The sequence below is a fragment of the Podarcis gaigeae genome (genome assembly GCF_964106915.1).
Source record: "Podarcis gaigeae genome assembly, chromosome: 12".
NCBI classification, from domain to species: Eukaryota; Metazoa; Chordata; class Lepidosauria; order Squamata; family Lacertidae; genus Podarcis; species Podarcis gaigeae.
In genome coordinates, this window is record NC_139688.1 from 4,572,840 (window position 1) to 4,593,954 (window position 21,115).

Consider the following 21,115-nt stretch of genomic DNA (forward strand, 5'->3'; position numbering starts at 1 on the left):
GAAAGGTCAGCACCAACACTTAGAATTGTGCTCAGAAACGTACTGGGAGCCAATGTAGGTCTTTCAAGACCAGTGTTATGTGGTCCTGGCAGCCGCTCCCAGTCACCAGTCTAGCTGCCGCATTCTGGATTAGTTGTAGTTTCCGGGTCACCTTCAAAGGTAGCCCCACGTAGAGCACATTGCAGTAGTCCAAGCGGGAGATAACCAGAGCATGGCGAGACAGTCTGCAGGCAGGGAGGGTCTCATCCTGCGTACCAGATGGAGCTGGTAAACAGCTGCCCTGGACACAGAATTGACCGGATTCAGAAGGTTCTTACATTCCTAGCATCTGCCACATAGCTTGCCCACAAGTGCCTATTAGCTCGCAAGCCGAGGAGTGCAGGGATTTTTCCACTTACAGGTTAACTGCGAAAGAGCTGTTCAAATGAGAAAAGGCGCAACCTGTATTTAAAAAAGCCCCTTCCTTGTATGAAATGTACTTCCTCATGTACTTCTCAGGCCAAGCCCAGTTCCCAGACTGAACATTAAAGGACACCTTCCCCCCTCCCTCCCACCCACAAAATATTTTTCCATGTTGCTTAAGTTTGGGCACCGGAATTTCTCATGAGCACATAGGAACTGAGTCACCGGTTTGCGGGGGGAAACCCCAGGCCGCTGACCAATCAGCACCTGATCCATGCAATTGACCACACATAAAAAGGGAGACTCCTGGACCCAACAGGCTACCTCAGCTCCCAAAAGCCACCGGCAGAAGGGATAGATCGGAGGCTATGAAGATGGAGACCTCTTTCTGGAGAGTCCTGCTCTTGGTTGGGGCAGCTGCCGCAACCACCGTCTTGCCTCCTGCGAAGGAACTGTTGAGCTACGAGGACGCCGCGGCGCTCGCTGTCGACCTGTACAACCAAAAAGCAGACGAAGACTTCACCTATCGGCTTCTGAAAGCCGCCCCTCAGCCAAACTGGGTAAGTCCACCTGCGATTTCTGCAATCTGGTGTCCCGGAGGACATGTTTCAGGCTGCAGCTGTGCTTTCCAGGACCAAAACATCTGGGGGCACCAGGTTGGGGAAGGTTGGCATGCGCCGTCAATGTGCACTGCATGTTCTGGGGTTTTATAAACCAGAAGGCAGGTTTGAGATGCTAAGGGTGTGGACGCACTATATATCTTTAAAGCACATTGACTTTCCACCAAAGCATTCTGGGAACTGTGGTTTGTTAAGGGTGCTGGGCGTTGTTTCTCTGAGAGCGGTAAGCTACAGTTCCCAGGATTCTATGTGGGGAGGTCATGTATGGTGTATATTTAGCCTAAGGCCACCTGTGCATCTGTTTCCATCCTCCCTCTGGGAAGGAAGGAAGGAAGGAAGGAAGGAAGGAAGGAAGGAAGGAAGGAAGGAAGGAAGCCGCTCAATGTTTCTGACTCCCATATTCTGGTACTGCTGGAGAAATTTAAAAGGGAGTTCCTAGGCTGGAGGCATCCCTCACAGAAACCCCCCCCCAAAAAAGGATGCACTTTCCAGGTGAAAATATAGGCCTTTATTGAAAGACAAATGCCTAGGGACAGTCTCAAAAATAAGGAGAAGGCTGCAAAGAACAAACATCCAAGCAATGTTTTTCATACACATCCAGATTACAGTGGAACTTTGTTTTTTGAGCGTCTCAGAAGCGGAATAATTCAGAACCCAAACGCCAAAAATCTGGAAGTAATTGCTTCTGTTTTCGAATGCGCCTCAAAAGTCTAATGGCTTCCAAAGCTCATTTTTCATTTCCCCCACAATGACTTTGCAGCCAGACCACTGATCCTCGGTTTTCGAACGTTTCAGAAATCGAACGGTCTTCCGGAACAGATTACGTTCTAAAACCGAGGTTCCACTGTATACATTTCTATTCACCAATCGAAAGATCACTGCAATCATAGAGGTTGCGACCCAATGTCATTATCCTGAACTAATCAGAATCACTTAACTCTTCAGATCAGCCCTTATCAGCCCATATAATGTGATTACTGTTATAAGAAAAAACTGCTCCTTTTCCCTTATGGGGTACCCAAGATCCCGTATAGAGTCCTTATGTAGGTTCTCCATCAGTAGAAGAAAATAACAGAATAACCCAACTAGAGAATATTGAGAAGCAAAGCAGCTAGTAAGCCTGATCTTTATTGATCTGTTGCAACAGGGTCCTCACTCACCACAATGCATGAAAGGAAGAGGAACCCAGCATATTGGTGTGCAAACTTTTATATATACTTTTGAAATTGCCTACCCTGTAGCTCAAGTAAAAGTAAAGGGACCCCTGACCATTAGGTCCAGTCGTGGCCGGCTCTGGGGTTGCGGCGCTCATCTCGCTTTATTGGCCGAGGGAGCTGGTGTACAGCTTCTGGGTCATGTGGCAGCATGACTAAGCCGCTTATGGCAAACCAGAGCAGCTCACGGAAATGCTGTTTACCTTCCCGCCAGAGTGGTACCTATTCATCTACTTGCACTCTGATGTGCTTTCGAACTGCTAGGTTGGCAGGAGCAGGGACCGAAAATTGGGAGCTCACCCCGTCGCGGGGATTCGAACCGCCGACCTTCTGATTGGCAAGTCCTAGGCTCTGTGGTTTAACCCACAGCAGCACCCGTGTCCCGTGGTAACTCAAGACCACCCCTCAAAACATCATACATACATCACAGCAGAATCCTATCTGGCAGGAAACCTGTTAATGGGTTTACCTGGGCAGCCCGACCATTCTTTTGTGATGATAAATATTTAATTCCTGAGTCCAGGTCACAGGCTCACCCTATTCATACCCAAATGTGTCCTTAAGGCAGGATTTGTGAGCACAGAGACAATGGGGAGGCTTTTCTCATTTCCATCCAAACTGCAGAGGAATATTTGAGGTCACTGAAAGAGTACAAATGATTTAGGACTGTTTTCCTGTACAGTGGACACTCGGGTTGCGAACATGATCTGTGCGGGAAGCACATTCGCAACCTGCAGCGTTCGCAACCCACAGTGCCGTGTCTTCACATGTGAGGGGCATGATTCGGCGCTTCTTCGCATGCGCAAGTGCCGAAACCCGGAAGTAACCAGTTCCAGTACTTCCGGGTTCGGCGCAGGGCGCAACCTGAAATCACACAATCAAAGCGTCTGTAACCCAAGGTACGACTGTACTGTTTTCAGACATGTAGTTTATGTATTTATGTATGTGTTTGCCTGGTACATTTATGCACATTTATTTTACATCATAGACCTTATAATTCTCATAACACACCTGCCCAAAATGTTTGCACGATTGATGCAAATCCGGACAACCGGTTCAGTGATATCAATTGCACTCCCCACTAGTCACAGACGAGGTTTTTGGACTATCAGCTCTGATTTGGTTGCTCTTGTTTGCCTCAGGATGCGAGTTCCGAAAGCGCCCAAGAGCTGAATTTCACAATCCAAGAAACCGAGTGTCTGGCAGAGGAGGAACGCCCCGTGGAGGAATGCAGCTTCAGAGACGGAGGGGTAAGGCTGGGCAAAGTGGGGGTGAGGAATCTGTTTCAGCCCACGACTTGGCTGCTTTTCTGAGGTCACGTCCAGCAGGCTATTCTCACAGTGGCTATTATGGGATGGCCACCAGCACAATCTGAACATCACAGCATCCTACCTTTCTGAAATTCCCAGCAACTGGTATTTTGAGGTATAATCTCACAGGGTTTTCTCAAGCATCAAGACAGAGATGCAGAGGCGTGGACTGATCAGAAATCATATCAAAATGGCTCAAACCCAGTCAACACAATGCTTTCACTGCTGACACAAATGGCTCGCTCCTTATTTTTTTATAATTCCTCATAGCAATCCCACCTGATCACTACAGCTCTAAACCTCCCAAGATTCAGCTTCATTTGATGGCCTCCCTCTGTAAAGACTGAAATGAAAAAGGACATTAAGAAACTTTCCCTTGTCTTTATACTGTACTTTCCTGGGCAACCAGCCGGGAGCTGCTGACAGCATCCTGACACCAGCATAGTCATCATTAGTCTTGTGCCAATGTGTGGACGTACCCAGGCTTGCACTGCACACATGTGCCACACTCAGTTGCCACAACAAATGCCACAACAAATGTTGTGGCAACACAGTTGCCACAACAAATGCACACATTCAGCGCATGGACTTACCATGCTTGCCGTCATGTCAGTACGAAGTCACATCTGAAGGGAAGGCCTTCTTGGTAGTGGCACCAGCCCTGTGGAACGCCCTCCTTTCAGATGTGAAGGAAATAAGTAGCTTTCTTATCTTTAAAAGACATCTGAAGGCAGCCCTGTTTAGGGAACTTTTTAATATTTAATGCTGTATTGTTTTTAACACTTGATTGGGAGCAGCCCAGAGTGGCTGGGGAAACTCAACCAGATGGGCGGGGTATAAATAATAAATTATTATTATTATTAAATTATTATTACACACTTCTATACTTCCTGCTCTCTCTCTCTCTCTCTCTTTCACACACACACACACACACAGCACAAAGCACACTGGTAGGCCCCTGGGCACCACGTTGGTGAACCCTGTGCCAGGGTTCAAACCAGGGGCTACCTGCATGCAAAGCCCTACCCCTAAAGAGGGAGGCTTCTCCTGGCACCAACCTTGGTTTTACCTCCCATTTCCTCCCTTTGCAGGTGGTCAAGGAATGCTCCGGCTTTTACTTCCTGGCTGAGAAGCCACCTGTGGCCATTGTCACCTGTGAAGCCGTAGAGGACGAGGTAAGACAGTATTTCAGGGCTCCTTCTGATGTGGAAGGGGTTAATGTCCTAATGTCCTTTTAACCAATTTGTCATGTGTGAAAGGAATTCCCCATGGATCTCACAAAAATTCCCAAACGGTCAGACATGGGATTCGAACACACAACCCTGAGATTAAGAGTCTCGTGCTCTATCAGGTGAGCTACCCCAGCTCAGCTTCAGTGTTGCTGAGTTCATCAGATAGATTGAAAGGGAACAAAGGCTTGATTACCTAATTCTTTGCAAGGAAATGGACATCGCTAAGCCTGGCAGGACAGCTTACTCTTTTTAATATTTTAATGTTCCATTATTTTAATGTTGTATTTTATTTTTGTTTTTAAGTTGTAATCATTCATCTTGTTTTTATTATTGCTTGTAAGCCACTCTGAGCCTGGCCTTGGCTGGGGAGGGCGGGGTATAAATAAAAAATTATTATTATTATTATTATTATTATTATTATTATTATTATTATTACTCTATGGTCTTAACCCCTTCATGTGTTAATTAGACTTAAGCAAGCTGGTTATAGGAGGCTAGTTATCCCACAGCATTTCAGCCAGGAGGACTGAGACCTGGCAGCAAAACAACAGCCAAGAGAGGGAGGCGAGAGACAGAGGTAGAACCAGGCAAGCTGGCGCCCATTTTGGTGGTCCACAGTCCCCCCGCTGAGGGACGAGGTCCTAACAGGAGCTCTTTTTCTTCTCTTCTCTGCAGCCTGAGCCCAAACGGGTGAAGCGGTCTTGGCTGAAGAAGAAGTTTAAGAAGATCAAGAAGGGTGTCAAGAAGGGTTTCCGCAAAATCTTCAAGGGCAAGGGAATAATGGTGGGAGGGACGGTCCGCTATTGAGATGGAGAAATCCCGAGGAACGTGTGAAAAGCTCCTCTCTGTCGCTTTCGCACACACCTTCTCCCATTCCGACCTGTTCACCCTTCCTCAGATTTTCCTTTTGCCCACCCTCTGTTGCCTTGGTAATGCTTGCCAGAGATCACCAACCTGGTGCCCACCTGAACTTCCATCAGCCCCAGCCATGCCGGAGGAGACACACAGCGGCGATGACTGGTCCATTCGGGAAAATGGGGCACTGCCCATCTAACCCGATTCTGTCCTCTGATGGCCTCCACCTTTCCACCTTCCTAGGTCCACCTAGTCCAGGGGGTCTCCCTGCCTGCCAGCCTCTTCCTCGGTGTTGCCTTTGCAGAACTCACCGGAAGGATGGAGTTGTGATAGGAATTTTGAGGTCTTAGATATATGGTAATGCTCATAACCTCACATACATAGATCAGCGCCGGGAAACTGACCTGGAACCATTTTGATTCCCAAGCTGTCCCAAACTGAGCAAATGTTTTCTCTGCAAGGTCAAAGTGGAAAACCCTCCCCATTGTCTTTTCCTTCACAAATCCTGTCTTAAGGGTATGTCTGTGTTTGAATAGGGTGTGAGCCTGTGACCTGGTCCAGGAACTAAGTATTTAAGATGACAAAAGATTGGCCAGGCTACCCAGGAAATCCAATCAAGTAACCTGTCAGACAGGAGACAAACAACAACAGGAGAAAAACAATATTCAAATTTCTGTTTTAGACCGCCTTTTCTGTGATGTAAGTGTGATGTATATGAGGGGTGGTCTTAGGTTACACCCCTTCTGTGATGTATGTATGATGTTTCTGGGGGTGGTCCTGATCTACAGGGTGGCAATTTCAAAAGTCTTTATAAGGCCTTGCACGCCATTTTTCTGGGTTCCTCCTCCTCTCCTGCGAGTGAGGGGAGCACCCTGTTGCAACAGATCAATAAAGATCAAGCTTACTAGCTGCTTTGCTTCTCAATATTCTCTGGTTGGCCTCTGTTATTCTCTCCTACCAATAAGGAACCCACGTAAGGACTCTATATGGGCTCTTGGATACCCCATAAGGGAAAAGGGCAATTTTTGTTTACAACAGAGTCAAAACTAGAATTGGCTGCTCCATCCATCCTTCGCTCTCGCTCCACCAGTCGTTTAGGAACACAGAAAGCTGCCGTGTTTTGGATTGCACCCAGTGGTCCATCTGGTTCAGTGTTCCCTGCACGGACTGGCAGCAGCGCTCCAGAATCTCAGGCAGGGAGTGCCACTGGGGAATCAAATCTGGGACCTTCAGCTGGGCCTCCTCCACTGAGCTACAGTCCTTTCCCTCGACCATTTAACCAGGTTCCTCTCCTGTTGTCCACCTCCCTTTCCACCCCACCAGGGTTAGTGTGCCCCAGTTCAGCTATGCTGGCAGAGGCTAATGGGAGTTTTAATAGCTCAAAACAGGTGGTTGGTGCAGACTGATCGAGCCTCTTCCTTCCTCTTCTTAAAAAACAAACCCTTTATTTTGCGTGCAAAAAATAAAATAAAAACGCTTTGAGTAATACTTGCAATGTACGAAAAACTATGGTGAAAATGGAGTATTTTTTTAAAACAGAGAAAACAATTCTAAATGATGATGTTGATGTTTAATGTCTGAATTTAAATTTGCAATGTAAAACTCAATAAAAAAAGATTTGACATAAAAAAACCCTCTTATTTTGGTTTCCCGCTCTGATTTTTGTCTTCTCTCCATTTACCACACCAATCTTTTTTTTTTTATTGAGTGGATATTTTTCATGGCCTTGTGGGGAAACTGCTCTTTCCCCCCTTCTTATTCCTTTCACTTCCTGCCTGTTTAGATTTATAATCCCGCAATCAGAGCCCTACCGACTTGAGTGCAACTGGACATTGCCTGGCACACCTGTACAAATTAAATTCAAAGATGCTGCTGCAGACGAAGTCTTGGTGATGCTTTCAGTCCTGATGTGCAGTTCCTCCAGAGCGGCTGAGAAAAAACTGTCATGTCCCTAAAACCTGGAGCAACCAACAGGGTGCCGTCCAGATGTTGTTGGACTACAAGTCCCATAATTCCTAGCCACGGGACATCATCATCTAGAAGGCACTGTGCTGGGCTGCCTCCGTCTGGGTCAGGAGGGGTCACAGTGGGTGTGTTGCTGTTATTATTATTTGGAAGCAAGAAGATGAATAAAACTTTATTCTTCTTGGTTGGACTGGATGAGCTTGTTGAGATGTGTCTAAGGGAATGGGGGCAATTGACAGGCCCCCAGTTGGCTCCAGCCCAGTGGCCGGTTGCCGGTCGAACTCCAGTCTTTGGTTCTGCATCAATCTGCGACTCAGAGCTTCAGAAGCTGAGCACACAAGCCAGCAGAGCAAACAAACTCTTCGTCATGGAAGGGCAGACAGAGGCAAAGTGCAAGTAGATAAATAGGTACCGCTCCGGCGGAAAGGTAAACGGCATTTCTGTGGGCTGCTCTGGTTTGTCAGAAGCTGCTTAGTCCTGCTGGCCGCATGACCCGGAAGCTGCACGCCGGCTCCCTCGGCCAATAAAGTGAGATGAGCACCACAACCCCAGAGTCGTCCATGACTGGACCTAATGGCCAGGGGTCCTTTACTACTTTGACATGCTTTCGAACTGCTAGGTGGGCAGGAGCTGGGACCGAGCAACGGGAGCTCACCCTGTCGCGGGGATTCGAGCTGTTATGTACTGAAATCTCACCCTGGGCCAGCAGGGGGATACTGTAGATAGTTATGCAAATGAAGGCTCGAAAGTGACATTCAGTGATTGGATAGTTTGTATGCAAATGAAGGATCGAAAGTGACGTTCAGTGATTGGCTAGTTACAGAAAATGGTTACTGTTGCATTCTAGTGGAGCTCTATATAAGCAGGCTGACTGAGCTCCTCAGTTCAGTTCTGTTCCAGCTTACAAATAAAGAGCTGCTTTGTAAGAATCGCTGTGTCGTCTGATATGCTCGCCCACAACTTAACACGAACCGCCGACCTTCTGATCGGCAAGCCCTAGGCTCTGTACTCAAGACCTTGGTTTTCGAGCAGAACGTGTTCTAGAAGTCCGTTTGACTTCTGAAACGTTCAGAAACCAAAGCACAGCTTCCGAATGGCTGCAGGAGCGTCCTGCAGCCAATCGGAAGCCACACCAGACATTTGGCTTCCAAGGGCAAGTTCGCAAACTGGGACACCGACTTCCAGGTTTGCAGCGTTCGAGTTCCAAGTTGTTTGTGAACTAAGTTGTTTGAAAACTAAGGTACGACTGTACAGAGACTACATGTGTACAGGGCTCTGAAATGAGGGAGAGAAAACATTATCTATTTCATAAAATCAACACATTGTAGAGTTGGAAGAGACCACGAAGGTCCTCTTGTAATTCAATCCCCTATAATGCAGGAATTGCAGCTAAAAAAATCCTGGCATCCAACATCTGCTTAAAAAACTCCAAGGAAGGAGATTCCTCCACTTTTGTTTGTTTAATGAATTTATAAACCGGCCACTATTTGGAACTATCATGGTGGTGCACAGAAAAGGGTTTTTCTAAAACAACAAAATACAAAGTTTAAACAATAAATTGTCCCCTTTCTCAGTCCTGTGAGCATAGGGCAAGGAGCGATGGGGACAGAAACTGGATTTTTTTATGCCAGAGATTTAGAAATGTTTCCTAAGTATTAGATCAGGTCCATTGAAGAAACTGGTTGCTCAGGAAGGTTCCTCAACCCTCATTGAGAGCCAGTGTGGTGTAGTGGTTAAGAGCGGTAGTCTTGTAATCTGGGGAACCGGGTTCGAGTCTCCGCTCCTCCACATGCAGCTGCTGGGTGACCTTGGGCCAGTCACACTTCTTTGAAGTCTCTCAGCCTCACTCACCTCACAGAGTGTTTGTTGTGGGGGAGGAAGGGAAAGGAGAATGTTAGCCGCTTTGAGACTCCTTAAAGGGAGTGAAAGGCGGGATATCAAATCCAAACTCTTCTTCTTCTTCTTCATGCTGATTCAGTCAACTGGAAGCCCAGTTTGCACAACTCTTTACCCAAAGAAAAGAGAAACCCAGGCCACAAACCAAACCCCAAACAGCCATCTCTCCTGGTGCCAGCCCTGTGTGCCAACCCACTCTGAAGCCAGCGGTAAAAGCCACACCTGACGGTTTAAACGATCGCTTGAAATTTCCTCCTCCCTGATGGCTCCTGAGCATTATCACTTCAATGGTATACTTGCAGATTTTAAAAAAGAAATAAAAATTTGGGTGGGAAAAGGAACTGTTCACAAGTCACGGTTTTTTTCCACTTGAAAAGTTGCCATACTTCACTAGTGGCCAAATTTTTTTGTTGTTGTTTAGTTGTTTAGTCGTGTCCGACTCTTCATGACCCCCTGGACCAGAGCACACCAGGCACTCCTGTCTTCCACTGCCTCCCACAGTTTGGTCAAACTCATGCTGGCAGCTTCGAGAACACTGTCCCACCATCTCGTCCTCTGTGGTCCCCTTCTCCTTGTGCCCTCCATCTTTCCCAACATCAGGGTCTTTTCCAGGGAGTCTTCTCTTCTCATGAGGTGGCCAAAGTCTTGGAGCCTCAGCTTCAGGATCTGTCCTTCCAGTGAGCACTCAGGGCTGATTTCCTTAAGAACGGATAGGTTTGATCTTCTTGCAGTCCATGGGACTCTCAAGAGTCTCCTCCAGCACCAGAATTCAAAAGCATCCATTCTTCGGCGATCAGCCTTCTTTATGGTCCAGCTCTCACTTCCATACATCACTACAGGGAAAACCATAGCTTTAACTATACGGACCTTTGTTGGCAAGGTGATGTCTCTGCTTTTTAAGATGCTGAGTGGCCAAAGTGGCAGCTTCTAAATGTTGCTGGAAACCAACTTCCCTGGCCGTCCTGTCCATTGGGCAGATGGAGGCAACTGCCTCAGGCGGCGGAATCTGAGGGATGAGAGAAATTGATGAACTATGTGGCAAGAGAAACTGATGAACTATGCGGAACTGGCAAAACTGACATACAAATTGCAAGACAAGGACAACTGTGACAACTGTGACTTTAGAGAAGGATGGGAACTTTTTACAAATTATCTAAAAAGACAACAAAATGAATTGGACTCCTTGGCAGGTTTTGAATAAACATACACCAATTTATTGAGGGTTAATATAGTAGATAGATAATTGTTGTTGTTGTTTAGTCGTTTAGTTGTGTCCGACTCTTCGTGACTCTCTGAACCAGAGCACCCCAGGCCCTTCTGTCTTCCACTGCCTCCCGCAGTTTGGTCAAACTCATGCTGGCAGCTTCGAGAACACTTTCCCACCATCTCGTCCTCTGTGGTCCCCTTCTCCTTGTGCCCTCCATCTTTCCCAACATCAGGGTCTTTTCCAGGGAGTCTTCTCTTCTCAGGAGGTGGCCAAAGTCTTGGAGCCTCAGCTTCAGGATCTGTCCTTCCAGTGAGCACTCAGGGCTGATTTCCTGAGCATGGAGAGGTTTGATCTTCTTGCAGTCCATGGGACTCTCAAGAGTCTCCTCCAGCACCATAATTCAAAAGCATCCATTCTTCGGCAATCAGCCTTCTTTATGGTCCAGCTCTCACTTCCATACATCACTACTGGAGATAGATAATAAAAAGATATATACAGTTTTACAGTATGCAGAGAATAACATGAGTTGAGAGATCAGAGAGAGGCGCTGAGGGAGGTCTTGTGGGGAGGGTTTTTAGGGGAGGGGGAAGGAAAAAAGGGGGAAGTAATGAAGATTATTTGTTTTGATAATTGTCATGTTGAAATTGTTAATAAAAAACTTTTAAAAAAAAAGATGCTGCCCCACTTGCCCACCCCAGTTCAGCCCCAGTCTGAGATCAAATGGTGCTCTGCATGAGGGAAGCTTGCAGCGTTTGGGTCTTCTATGTTTAGAGAAAAGGCAGAGAAAAGGCGACCCGTTGGTGGTAATAATATGATGTGCGGCATCAAGAAAGCAGGTAGAGAAAAGCCATTCTCCCTCTCATAATGCTAGAATCCATGGAATCCAATGAATGTGTGAAGATTCAGGGCAGAGAAAGGAAAGGACTTATTCATCCAGAGCATAGTTAAACTACGGAACTCCCTCCCACTTGAGGCAGGAATGGCCACCAGCTTAGATGGCTTTAAAAGAGGACTAGGCAAATTCATGGAGAAGGAGAGGGCAATTGATGGCTGCTTGCCTAGATGGCTGGGCCGGGCCTCCGCGATCTGAGGTAAAAATGCTTCTGAATAACACAGACATCTGGTTGGCCACTATGAGCACAGCATGCTGGGTGGGACACAGGTGGCGCTGTGGTCTAAACCACTGAGCCTCTTGGGCTTGCTGATCGGAAGGTCGGCGGTTTGAATCCCCGCGACAGGGTGAGCTCCCGTTGCTCGGTCCCTGCTCCTGCCAACCTAGCAGTTCGAAAGCATGTCAAAGTGCAAGTAGATAAATACGTACCGCTCCAGCAGGGCGGTAAACGGCGTTTCCGTGCGCTGCTCCGGTTTGCCAGAAGCAGCTTAGTCATGCTGGCCACATGACCCGGAAGCTGTACACCGGCTCCCTCGGCCAGTAAAGCGAGATCAGCACTGCAACCCCAAAGTCGTTCACGACTGGACCTAATGGTCAGGGGTCCCTTTACCTTTAGGGTGAGCCGGTGACCTGGACTCAGGAATTAAGTATTTTAAGTTCAAAAGCACACTGGTGCAAGTAGATAAATAGGTACCACTGCAGTGGGAAGGTAAACGCCGTTTCCATGTGCTCTGGCTTCCATTAGTGTCCCGTTGCACCAGAAGTGGTTTAGTCCTGCTGGCCACATGACCCGGAAAGCCGTCTGTGGACAAACGCTCGCTCTCTCGGCCTGAAAAGCGAGATGAGCGCCTTTGACTGGATGTCCAGGGGTCATTCACCTTTACCTTTTTTTTAACTAGGTGGTCCTTGGCCAGATCCAGTAGCCTGTCATTACATTATTGAAAACCGAGTGCTTACGTATTCAATTACGGCTGCAAGAATACTGATAGCCAGAAGTTGAAAATATGAAACAATACCTACAATAATAGATTGGCAATCACTCCTGCTAGAGTACTTTCAATTAGCAAAGCTGAGCAGAAAAGTCAGAGGAGCCCCAAATCAAAAAACATTCAGAGAATGTACACTATTCAAAGAATATATAAGATTATATTGTAATAATGACGTTATCCTAGCAGAACTTAATGATACTTGTATTTAATAAACAAATGGAATAAATATACTAGATGAATATGCAGGAAAAGTTATAAAACAAACTGCGATAAAATTAAGACAATAGAAAAAGTACAACAAAGTTTCTTTCAGAAGACTTTATTACAAAAGAGAGGGTGTTATAACCAATATTCATTTCTTATTGTTAGCTCTTTTTTGCTTTATATTTCTTTATCTTTTCTCTATTATATTTTTGCGTTTAATTTTGATGTAACTATCTGTAATATGGAAGTGAGAGCTGGACCATAAAGAAGGCTGATCGCCGAAGAATGGATGCTTTTGAATTGTGGTGCTGGAGGAGACTCTTGAGAGTCCCATGGACTACAAGAAAATCAAACCTCTCCATTCTGAAGGAAATCAGCCCTGAGTGCTCACTGGAAGGACAGATCCTGAAGCTGAGACTCCAGTACTTTGGCCACCTCCTGAGAAGAGAAGACTCCCTGGAAAAGACCCTGATGTTGGGAAAGATGGAGGGTACAAGGAGAAGGGGACGACGGAGGACGAGATGGTTGGACAGCGTTCTCCAAGCTACCAGCATGAGTTTGACCAAACTGCGGGAGGCAGTGGAAGACAGGAGTGCCTGGCGTGCTCTGGTTCCGTGGGGTCACGAAGAGGCGGACACGACTGAACAACAACAACAATCTATAAGATGATATTTTAAATCAATAAAGGTGAATTAAAAAATAAATAAATGAAAACCGAATGTTGGAAATGCGGCAAGGGCTCAGAAGACTGGAGTACGAACACAGCCTTTGAGAATCAGGAATATCAACAGGCTCCCCCCATTCCTGTCTATGGCATCTATATTGTGGCAAGATGTGGCAACAGGATTCGATCTCCTATCCGAGAGAAGGCAGAGACTCCCCTGGGGCCTCAACCTTTCCCAAGACAACGACCTCCTTCGTGGCCTTCCCCCTCCCTTCCATGATGTTTCGCAAGGAGGCTTTTCAGCAATCACTCTGCCAACGCACCTTTCAGTTGGACCCACATAAACTGGCACTTCCTCCTGGGGGGCGGGCACGAGAAACCACACTTGCACCCTCAGCCGAAGGACGTTAGCCCACAGGGGAGGGGGGTTAGAGGGCCATGGGGTACTGTGGGCTATAAAAAAGGGAGCTCAGCCACTGAAGCCCAAGGAAGGTACCAAACCCAGGATATCTTGAAGAGAGAGAACACGGATGGAGAAGAAGATGGAGAGCTGCAAGCTGTTTCTGCTGCTCATCGGGGTGGTTGCGGCAGCCCCCACAACCCGCACCCCTGTCAGCTATGAGCAGGTGGTTGCGGCGGCCGTGGACACCTACAACCAGGAGCAAAACCCGGAATTTGCCTTCCGACTGCTGGAATCCGAGCCGCAGCCTGATTGGGTACGTAGTTCCGTGGCTCGCCTGCATCATCTATTCTATCAGGCAGCAACTATTCCTTTTACAGTGGTATCTCGGGTTACATACGCTTCAGGTTACAGACTCTGCTAACCCAGAAATAGTGCTTCAGGTTAAGAACTTTGCTTCAGGATGAGAACAGAAATCGTGCTCCGGTGGCGTGGCGGCAGCAGGAGGCCCCGTTAGCTAAAGTGGTGCTTTAGGTTAAGAACAGTTTCAGGTTAAGAACGGACCTCCAGGTTAAGTCCTTAATTTGTTCCGGACATCCGTTCTTAACCTGAAACTGTTCTTAACCTGAAGCACCACTTTAGCTAATGGGGCCTCCCGCTGCCACTGAGCCGGTGCCACACAATATCTGTTCTCATCTTGAAGCAAAGTTCTTAACCCAAGGTACTATTTCCGGGTTAGTGGAGTCTGTAACCTGAAGCGTCTATAACCTGAGGTACCACTGTATAGGTAAAGGTAAAGGGATCCCTGACCATTAGGTCCAGTCGTGGTCGACTGTGGGGTTGTGGCACTCATCTCGCTTTATTGGCCAAGGGAGCCAGTGTACTGCTTCTGGGTCATGTGGCCAGCATGACTAAGCCGCTTCTAGCAAACCAGAGCAGCACACAGAAATGCCGTTTACCTCCCCGCCAGAGTGGTACCTATTTATCTATTTGCACTTTGATGTGCCTTCGAACTGCTAGGTTGGCAGGAGCAGGGACTGAGCAACAGGAGCTCACCCCGTCGTCAGGATTCGAACCGCCAACCTTCTGATCGGCAAGTCCTAGGCTCTGTGGTTTAACCCACAGCACCACCCGCATCCCATATATATATGTGTGTGTGAGTGTGTGTGTGTGTATAAAAGTTTTTTAACATATCATTTTTAACAGTAATTAAACATACAGTCATACCTTGGGTTGAAGTAGCTTCGGGTTAAGCATTAACGGAGCACGTTACTTCTGGGTTTCGCCACTCGCGCATGAGCAGACGATCAAAGCGACATCATGTGCATGCACGGAAGCAGCAAAACACGACCCGCACATACGCAGAAATGGGTTGCGTTCAATTCAGGATGCGAACGGGGCTCCGGAACGGATCCCGATCGCATCTAGAGGTACCACTGCACTTTTACATTTTATTCAATTTTTTTGACTTCCATCAGTCCTGTCTGAAAATTTTCCAGCCTAATCTCTCAGCATGCATCTCTTATTTTCCCTATTACATTTCAAACTAATAACCAATATCTCTGTCTTTTTCTGTTTTGTAACACTTCGTATATTTCTCCTTACAAAACTCCTTGTAGTCCTACTAGCGTAATTTGTCGATTACAGTTGCTTTTCAAATAGTTCCTATACTTCTTCCGATCTTCTGTAAATCTCTGGTCCTGCAGGTTTCGAATCCTTCCTGTCATTTTGTCCAATTCTGCGTAGTCCATTAATTTCATCTGCCATTCTTTCATCGGAATTTCTTCTTGTTTCCATTTCTGGGCTAACAATACTCTTGCTGCTGTTGTTGCCTATAAGAACAGTTTGACATCTTTTCTATTAATGTATTGGCCTATAATAACAAGTAAAAATGCCTCTGGTTTTTTTAAGAATGTATATTTCAATTTGTAGCAAAGATCTTGCATCTGAGTTTGCTTATTTCCTCCTCCCTCCCAATCCATTTCCCTTTTTATGTCGTGGCTTTTTCAATATTGTAAAAACTGAAGACGGGGACTGTCTTTTCCAGCATCTGTCAACTGCTCAGTGAGCCTGGCTGAAGAAGGACATTAAAAAACTCTTTAAATGTATTTTTTTTTCTATCCGTTTTGCTCAATATCTTCACAGGATGCTTCTGGTGAAACTACCCAGCCTATAAAATTCTCTATCAAGGAGACGGTTTGCCCCACGTCAGAGAAGAAAAATGTCTCCCAGTGCGAATACAAAGAGGATGGGGTAAGTCTGGGTGCCCCCGCTGCAAGATATTGCCAACTTTTCACTGCCTTTAACGGTTCCTCCACATAAGCTTTCTTTTCCCAAGCCCCCCCCCCCCCATTTAAGCCTGGGAATCCAGGTGACATTATTAGTCAGTGTGGCATAATTATTATTATTATTATTATTATTATTATTATTATTATTATTATTATTTATACCCCGCCCATCTGGCTGGGCCTCCCCAGCCACTCTGGGCGGCTTCCAACCAAATATTAAAATACAGTAATGCATCAAACATTAAAAACTTCCCTAAACATAGTCTTCTTCTTTGGCGATCCCTTGTAGCCGAGTAAGATTGTCTTCCATAAACACGGATTTAACAGTGAGTCCGGAAGTGACTGTGGAGGCCAATTCTGGATCCACACGTCCTTCCACAGTGGGGAGCTGTTCACGGTGTGGATTTGCCAAGCATGCCTTCCTCTTAGCATGTTTCTCCCTTGCGTCCTGAGTTCGAGTGTCTTCAAAGCTAATAATAATAATAATAATAATAATAATAATAATAATAATAATAATATATTATTTATACTCCACCCATCTGGCTGGGTTTCCCCAGCCACTCTGGGCAGCTCCCAACAGAATATTAAAAACACAATAAAACATCAAACATGAAAAGCTTCCCTAAACAGGGTTGCCTTCAGATGTCTTCTAAAAGTCAGTTTATTTCCTTCACATCTGACAGGAGGGTGTTCCACAGGGCGGGCGCCACCACTGAGAAGGCCCTCTGCCTGGTTCCATGCAGCCTCACTTCTCGCAGGGAGGGAACCGCCAGAAGGCCCTCGGAGCTGGACCTCAGTGTCCGGGCTGAACGATAGGGGTGGAGATGCTCCTTCAGGTATACTGGGCCGAGGCCGTTTAGGGCTTTAAAGGTCAGCACCAACACTTTGAATTGTGCTCAGAAACGTACTGGGAGCCAATGTAGGTCTTTCAGGACCGGTGTTATGTGGTCCTGGCGGCCGCTCCCAATCACCAGTCTGGCTGCCGCATTCTGGATTAGTTGTAGTTTCCGGGTCACCTTCAAAGGTAGCCCCACGTAGAGCACATTTCCATGACACCTTTGGTAAAGGCTGTTCTCCAACTGGGGCGCTCGCAGGCCAGTGTTTCCCAGTTGTCGGTGTTTATACTACATTTTTTAAGATTTGCCTTGAGAGAGTCTTTAAACCTCTTTTGCTGCCCACCAGCATTACGCTTTCCATTTTTAAGTTTGGAGTAGAGTAGTTGCTTTGGAAGACAAATCTCAATAGTGTGGCATAGTGGTTAGAGCATGGGACTAGGATCTGGGAGACCAGCCTTCAAATCCCTATGTCTGTCATGAAGCTTTCTTGGTGACTTTGGGCCAGTCACTCACGCTCACCTATCCTACCTCAGAGGGTCGTTGTGGGAATTAAAGGAGAGGGAGACCCACCTGCGCAACTTTGAGCTTCTTGGTTAAAATGATGTGATATAAACAAACAAAATGATTTAATTTCTGCCCATGTGTAAAACTTTTATTGGGTGGCAGGGAGCTACGGTGAGACTCCTTACGGGGTCCTTGCCGTGGGATCACATTCACCCGGTGCTATACCAGCTGCACTGGCTCCCAATGGAGTACAGGATCAGGTTCAAGGTGCTGGTTTTAACCTTTAAAGCCCTATACGGCCTAGGACCCTCGTACCTACGGGACCACCTCTCCTGGTATGTCCCACGGAGGACCTTACAGTCTTCAAACAAAAACATCTTGGGGATCCCAGGCCACAGGGAGGTTAGGTTGGCCTCAACCAGAGACAGGGCCTTTTCAGCCGTGGCCCCCATCTGGTGGAATGCTCTGTCCCAAGAGACTAGGGCCCTGCGGGACTTGACATCTTTCCGCAGGGCCTGCAAGACGGAGCTGTTCCACCAGGCATTTGGCCAAGGCACAGCCTGACCCCCTCTCTCCTGCAATCCTCATAGACCTCTAGCCCAATGGTTGCCATTAATTTGATTCTGAACTGATTTTAGAATGAATTGATTTTAGAATGTATTTCAATTAACTGATTGTGATTTTATGTAAACTGTGTTACTTTTACTGTTGTTAGCCTCTCTGAGCCCGGCTTCGGCTGGGGAGGGCGGGATATAAATAAATAAATATTATTATTATTATTATTATTATTATTATTATTATTATTATTATTCAGTCCAGCCCCCTGCAATGCAGGAATTTTTCACCCCATGTGGGAATCGAACCCGCAACCTTGAGATCACAGGTCTCATACCCCAACTGACCGAGCTGTTCTATAGGTTTTAAAGTATTACTGCAATTTTTTATTCTATTGTTTTTTTCTTTTGGTAAACCTCTGAGGTTTACCCCCTTTTGTTTAGTACTCAAGCGGTGTATACATTTTATGAAATAAATAAACCGAATCAATCAATGAATGCCTAGAGTGGATGTGGCCCATATCTCTTCTTCTGTGGGTCTTTGACGTAGAACTTTTCTTTAGCGCTGTTGACTTACCCCTTTCCTCTTTCCTCAAACAGCTGGACAAAGACTGCTCTGGCTTCTATTCGACCCAGCAAAGTCCGTCTTTAATTATCGTGCAGTGTGAGGACGTGGATCAAGAGGTAAAAGAGACCGGGCGCTGGTGAAATTTGGGGCGGGGTGGGGGTGGGTACAATATGCGGAGACCCCGTCTGAAGCCCTGGAGAGCAGCTGCCAGTCAGAGCCAATAACTGCTAATGTCCTGACTCAGTAGGCAGCTTCCGATCTGCACAGCATTCCCGGTGTTTTTCATCCCCGGATTCTGGGAATAAAAATGCTTTTGAGCATGTGCAGAATGTGATAGGAAGTAGATGGTCAGGTTTTTTATTTTTTGTAAATAAGATTTGTAAATGGAATTGTTTTTATATGTAATAATAATAATAATAATAATAATAATAACAACAACAACAACAACAATAATTTAAAAGGTTAGGTTGCCTTATCATATATGTACAAAGTAGGAAAATAGCAATAATCACTCACATTTCTCTCTCTCTCTCTTTCTCTGTTTCTCGGGCTCAATGTTATTGTACTCACACGACTGTGACTAAATTTAAGAAGTGCTTTAAGACGAATGATAGCGGCTTTTAAAACTTGGTTTTAAATGGATGGGCTCAGGTGAATTTTCTTCCCATAGCCCAAAAATGTGTCCCGTTCTGAAATGTGAAAAGCAAATTACAATTCTGTGTGTAGCTTGCAGTAGAGGAGCAATGGCTGGATAATGCAGATGGGCGAAACTTTGGGGCAGCTGAACTATAACTCCCATCAACCCTGGCCACTGACCCTACATGCTGAGGCTGGTGGGAGTTGGTTACGCAACAACTGGAAGGCCAAAGGTTCGCTGCCCCTGGGGTAGTACTCAGAGCTTGAAAGCATCCTAAGAGCTTAGTATAGTGGTACCTTGGTACTCAAACGCCTTGGTTCCCAAACACCAAAAACCTGAAAGTAAGTGTTCCGGTTTTCGAATGTTTTTCGGAAGCCAAACGTCCGACACGGCTGTCGGCTACTGTTTCCAGGGTGCCTGCAGCAATCGGAAGCTGCACCTTGGTTTTTGAAATTTTTGGAAGTCTTGTTGTTGTTGTTGTTTAGTCGTTTAGTCGTATGACCAGAGCATGCCAGGCACTCCTGTCTTCCACTGCCTCCTACAGGTTGGTCAAACTCATGCTGGTAGCTTCGAGAACACTGTCCCACCATCTCGTCCTCTATCGTCCCCTTCTCCTTGTGTCCTCCATCTTTCCCAACATCAGGGTCTTTTCCAGGGAGTCTTGTCTTCTTATGAGGCAGCCAAAGTTCAGCTTCAGGATCTGTCCTTCCAGTGAGCACTCAGGGCTGATTTCCTTAAGAATGGAGAGGTTTGATCTTCTTGCAGTCCATGGGACACTCAAGAGTCTCCTCCAGCACCAGAATTCAAAAGCATCCATTCTTCGGCAAACAGCCTTCTTTATGGTCCAGCTCTCACTTCCATACATCACTACTAGGAAAACCACGGCTTTAACTATATGGGCCTTTGTTGGCAAGGTGCTGTCTCTGCTTTTTAAGATGCTGTCTAGGTTTGTCATTGCTTTCCTCCCAAGAAGCAGGCGTCTTTTAATTTTGTGACTGCTGTCACCATCTGCAGTGATCATGGAGCCCAAGAAAGTAAAATCTCTCACTGCCTCCATTTCTTCCCCTTCTATTTGCCAGGAGTTGATGTGTGGCCATGATCTTACTATCGTTAAATAGTGAAATTCATGTTAAATTGCTGTTTCAGGGGTGGTTTTTAAAAGTCTGGAACGGATTAATCTGTTTTGCATTACCTTCTATGGGAAAGTGCGTCTTGATTTTGGAGCGCTTTGGTTTTGGAACAGACTTCCGGAACGGATTAAGTTTGAGGACGTTGTGTCAGCTTTGTGGAGTAATAAATGAATATTGCAAAAGCACACTCAGCGCTTGTACTCACTAATTTATCTCTCTTATCTCTGTCCTAGCTGAGTCGTATAACAAGGGGACGCTGGAGAAGGTTCTGGAGGGGAGCCAAAAGATTTGTGAAGAGACACGGCGTGAGGATTGCCTTAGCAGCACTTCGGTTTGGATAGAGGACTCTGGAAGAAAAGGAAGTTTAAATGATCCCCGTCCCAATGTGCTCTCTGCACCAGCCTCACGTTAAAGGGATCTAGATGTTCTGCTTTGCTTTTTACACTGTTTCTTTATCACTTCTTTCAGCCCAGATAACTTCCACAAGGCTGCAGTGTATAATGATAAAATGCCCTGCAAAAATAAGAATAAAAACCTTCTTTGCTCCAAAACCAAGTGTTTGTTAACTGTACTGTATAGACTTTGATGCGAGGCAGGTCCAAATGACACATGAGCAAACCAGATGTTGGCCTGAGCATATTTCCTTATTTTTTAAAAAAATTGTGGAGGTAAAGGTAAAGGGACCCCTGACCATTAGGTCCAGTCATGACCGACTCTGGGGTTGCGGCGCTCATCTTGCTTTATTGGC

At 46.3% G+C, this 21,115-nt stretch overlaps 3 protein-coding genes across 3 annotated transcripts in view; 2 read left to right on the forward strand and 1 right to left on the reverse strand.

Moving 5' to 3' along the window:
* LOC310827790 (cytochrome P450 2C25-like) overlaps positions 1–21,115 on the reverse strand; it is a 244,651-nt gene that overhangs the window by 200,075 nt on the left and 23,461 nt on the right. The window lies entirely within an intron of this gene.
* On the forward strand, positions 581–7,265 carry LOC310827860 (cathelicidin-related peptide Oh-Cath-like). Its single transcript, XM_083704387.1, has 4 exons — positions 581–962; positions 3,379–3,486; positions 4,638–4,721; positions 5,454–7,265. The coding sequence occupies exons 1-4, from the start codon at positions 771–773 to the stop codon at positions 5,583–5,585; spliced, it is 516 nt and encodes a 171-aa protein (XP_083560513.1). The 5' UTR covers positions 581–770; the 3' UTR covers positions 5,586–7,265.
* LOC310827861 (cathelicidin-2-like) lies at positions 13,449–21,032 on the forward strand. Its single transcript, XM_083704388.1, has 4 exons — positions 13,449–14,166; positions 15,996–16,103; positions 18,633–18,716; positions 20,601–21,032. Exons 1-4 carry the CDS (start codon positions 13,981–13,983, stop codon positions 20,706–20,708), a joined length of 486 nt encoding a protein of 161 aa, XP_083560514.1. The 5' UTR covers positions 13,449–13,980; the 3' UTR covers positions 20,709–21,032.